Below are 4,796 nucleotides of genomic sequence, written 5' to 3'. Positions count from 1 at the left end.
TATTTGTAGGGAGCAACTTCTGACAAATAAATAGGGACAGATTGATTAGCAAATCCGACACCAATCCCCAGAAGAATACGACCCAAGATGAGCATGCTAATATGGATAGCAGCAGCGTTGAGGACGGCGCCTATCAAGAAAAAGAGACCTCCAAGGGCCATAGTAACTCTTCTGCCACGTTTTTTGCTAACATGAGAAGCAACAATGGACGCAAACAGGGCAGCCACGTAAAGAGAAGACGTGAAAAGGGTCAACAACTGGCTGTCGAACTTACAGTACTGGTTGGTAGAGGTGTTCAAAGCCTCTTTTTGGTAAACAGACATGAAGAAGCGTTTGAGAAAAGGATCCATGGAAGTAACTCCACCTGAAATTCCAATGTCGTAGCCAAAGATCAACCCTCCCATGGCTGCCATGATACAAGTCATGGCTACGTACACTGTTAGCTTCCCTGGGTACTCATCTGGATTGTCTCCGCCACCGCCGGCGGGAATAAAGTTTCCACCAGCCATGAAGATATTGGATCAAAGAAAATAATATGCAGAACAAAGAAAGGAAGATTATTAAGATGGTGTCCTTAGGCGTGGAAAGAGAAGGGTATATATAGATGTCAAAATTAAAACCGAGATCGAATAGGTTTATAACTAGTCGGATTAGGATATCCTTTTATTCTTCTTTTGATTTACATAATTACCCGCATATAACTTCCTAAGTTGAGTAGGATATGGAGTATTTCTTTTCATGTCATAATTCTGTATACTGCAATAATATCCGTGTTACTATTTAATCGGTTAGGGGAAATTTAATTTAAAGAAGATATACGGGCAATTTCAAATCAAACGAATCAAAATTGTAAATCTATCATCGTATCATCATCGTATCATCATCTATATTTATTAGTCTTAGAATATGCGCATTGCACGTGTACTCCATATCAATAGAAATATATTTTGTAAAAATAGTATAGTTAAAAAATACGTTTGAAATATTAAAAGACTTTTTTAATATGAATCAAGACTATATACAAAAAAAAATTACTACTAATATTTAGCTAGTGCAGGAAAAATTACTCGAATTAACGAAGTAAGGTTTTGGTAAATTAAGACAACTACTTCAAAGGAGGTTTTTCTTTTAATTAGATGTATTTTTCAACTGAAGTAAAATATTTATTAGTTTCTGCATAATTAAAAATAAAAGGGTCAAATTCATAATTAGATAAACAATACAACTAATTGATACGTTTTCTATTTCATGTAGTTGCTTTAAGTTTATTGCTATCATTTAGTCTAACAATAATTTAATTTATTCTAATAAATTTAAAATAAATAGACAAAAAATTGGAAATAAGAATTTTTCTACCCACTTTTAACGTAAACAATATAGGAAGAGAGACAGACCAAGAAACAAACGCTTTTGAATTATTCATAATTACTGCTTTGCTACCCATTAAATATACTGATCAAAAGTCTTGTATTTTTTAACTGAACTAGATTTTGGGCACGTGCATTGCACGTGTATCCCATATTAATTTTATATAATGTATATCTAAATCTAAAATGGTTAAGTTACAAATTCAAATATACATATTCTACAAATATTTGATTGAAATATAAGTTACAAATCCAAATATACAAAAGTTATCACATTTTACCTATCCTTAATACCTATTACGAATGAAGTCAGAAATCCTACTATCTAACCAACTCAATCTCGATTAAAAATCTCAACAATGACACTGTCGATTAGAGTTTCTCTTTTTATTTTAAAATTATATAAACCGATGATTGATTTTATCCTACATTTAATTAGTCCCAATATAATTTTAATATAAATAAATATGCTACTATTAGTCGTACACATACAACACATATCTAGTATATATAGTACCAACACATCACCATAAATTTAACTCTTCTAACCTCTTGCAAGGCACATCTTTCAGTCCTTCGTGGGTTTCTCCTATTTTTTCAATTTTGAATTTCTTTCACTTAAATTTAACATTTTAAGGAGTTAAAATGATACAAGCATTCATAAAAATAAAAATAAAAAGTTTAATTTTCCTCCTAAAATAAGGACAATGAAGTCAGAACGGTAACAGTTATGAGTTACAATGTTATATTTCGCAGCAAATTAAGTTTCTTTACCATTTATAGATTTAAATGATAAAATAAGAGTTGTACCAAAGTTTTCAAAATATGTTACTGCTAAAATTGCTCTGAACACTCAAAACTCAAAAGTCTACTCAGAGTTTACCGCAAGCAAAGTACAAATTAAGACATTGAAGTGCAGAGAGCGAGACAGAATTAACACTTTTTCTTAGCATCAAAATTGGAGTAATTCCAAAAAACTAGTACTATAAATCTGCATACCAAATCAAACCACCATATCATCTGGTTAAAGAGTAATTAATCTATCGAAAGGGAGAAAATGAATCTAATAGTAACCTCAACCTCAATTCTAGATTCTTTACATTCTAAGATGAAAGAGTGATCATATTCTTGTGAATATGCTCTTGTGGCTCCTTAACCTGAGGATTGCTACATATGCCATCTTTCTAAGAGTGGATAAAAGAAGTTCAAAATGATGCAATGAAGACTAATGCCGATATCGTCTCAACTTCTCTTTTCACGATAATTACCAAAATCTCTATTCAACTTGTAAGTGAAGACTTGTGTAAAAAATTTGTAAAGATCATTCTTAAATAGGAGAAAGACAAGTAAGTTGAAAAAATTGTAAGTTAAACTTTATGTAAGAACTTAAATGCAATTGAACGGAACAAAGGGAATGAGGAACGAAATTCATTGTGTTTCAATATGTATGAATATGGTCCATGTATTAAATATCCAATGGGTTTAGTATATTTATTTATTATTCAAACATAACTTGTGAAATTCTTCATATTTCTATAGCAACAAAGAGAATGTTGTTTAATATAACAATTTTATGAAGAAGGTAATATATTTATTTTTCAATGAGTTTTATAATCATTTAATTTTATAACGTCATTTCGGTCTTTCAACTTTTGACATGAGGCTTCAGACTTATAGTATAGTGTGATGATGATATGATGATTTGTCGATATCTTTTTGATCAATTCTTTCTCCCCTTACTTTAGGTTAAAATTTTGACTTTTGATAGTCTTTGGAGTTTGGCGAGGGAAAGTACAGTACTTAATTAAGCTTCTGTTTAATTACTGTCACCTTCACTTTCCTATTAATTCATAGCATAGGTAAAAAGTAAAAACATAAGAAGGGAACATCTTTCTTTTAATATAAGTGACATATTTTCAACCGTGTTAAATAGATAATTCGCCTTTTTCCTTTAAGTCGTGTGTACTCTTCTAGAAAAAAGAAGTGTATATTGCATAGGAAAAAGAAAGTATATTACATAGACATATTTTATCTATTTTTCTTATTAAAATAAACACAAAATGAATTGCCCAGATGTTTCCGATAAACTTTTTAGTTTCTCTAAATTTCCTAGAAACTTCTCGATATAATTTTCAATTTATTCTTTTTATAATTGTGACAAGATGTCAAATTTTTATGTTTTCACAGGAAGGAGGAGAAACTGAAATTACAGTGATTAATTCAAAAATTCAAAGTCACTCTTAACAAAATCACTCTTCTAATTTACTGTAATGATTTCATGCCATAGTATAATTAACTTAAGGGACAATTTCACATTAGAACAACTGGGCTCTCTACTTTTCAATTTTATAGCCCATATTTTAATTTACAATCAACTAGCCCAAAAATAATAGGCTAAGATTCAACATCCAACTCCAATAGATTCTCAAAATTACTATTTAATTTTTAAAAAAGATTCCTCAAGCTTTTAAATTTATTTTCGAATCAGTAACTAACTGTGACTCAAATATTAATTCAACAAACCAAATTCATTTGGGTGGTGAAAATTAGATTTTTGACAAGCTTAAATATGTGGGTTTAAATTCCGAATTTGATTTTGTGAGAAATTTGGAGTGGGTGTTATTCAGACTTGTTAGAAATAGTATAAGGAGGTTGTATATAAAATTTGAAGTCATTTAATGGAGATTTGGACTGGTTTTGAACAAGAATTGCAACTGAAAATCGTGGAAGAAGTTCGTCTACAGACGCTTGTATAAACGTGTATAATAGTGTATAAGTTGTGTTTCTACACTAATATACACTATTATACAAGATTATACATAATTATACAAAAAACTGACTTCGTCTTCTTCCTTGCGTCTTTTTTGAAATTTAACTCAAATCTTGCTCAAATCTACTCCAAGTCACTTCAAATTTAAATTTTGAAATCCTATTGATATTTTCAATCAATTGGAACAACACTCAATCCAAACAACTAACAAATTCAAAAAGACCATTTTCAAAAACAAAGCTTTGAATGGTCTCCAATGGTGGACTTCTACTCTTCAATTTTCTTACATTGCAAGCAGGTGACACAAGAGGACAAGCAGAAAATACACGGTCCCTTGAAACATATGTAGATGATGTGAGAAGAAGAGAGAGTGAAAGCAATGGTTGTGAGAACATAGATTTAACTCCATAACTTTTAGAAGCAATGGTTGTAAGAACACAAATTTTGAATTTGCTAGTGTTTTCAAAAGCACAATATTTCCAGCTAAAATCAATAAAAATAGGACGAAGGGAGTAATAACAATTGACACTCTAATTTTAAGCAATTGTAATTGAAAAACACGAGCAGCAAAGAAGAAGCTTTTAGAGACCTCTCCTGGAGAGGGATATGTAAACCGCTACATAGATATGGAAAGGTCATAATGCTTAAGAATTAAAATA

General features: G+C 30.5%; 1 protein-coding gene across 1 annotated transcript; it reads right to left on the bottom strand.

Moving 5' to 3' along the window:
• Positions 1 to 17: 17 nt before the first annotated feature.
• Positions 18 to 509, bottom strand: LOC109222579 (sugar carrier protein C-like; the record flags this gene model as incomplete). Its single annotated transcript, XM_019386923.1, has 1 exon — positions 18 to 509. A coding segment is annotated over exon 1 (492 nt), but the record flags the coding sequence as incomplete, so codon positions are not given.
• Between the last annotated feature and the right edge of the window lie 4,287 nt (positions 510 to 4,796).

This window comes from Nicotiana attenuata, unplaced genomic scaffold (genome assembly GCF_001879085.1).
Source record: "Nicotiana attenuata strain UT unplaced genomic scaffold, NIATTr2, whole genome shotgun sequence".
Classification (NCBI taxonomy): Eukaryota; Viridiplantae; Streptophyta; class Magnoliopsida; order Solanales; family Solanaceae; genus Nicotiana; species Nicotiana attenuata.
Note: the sequence above shows the minus strand (reverse complement) of the source record. Positions and strands in the feature narration are given on the sequence as shown.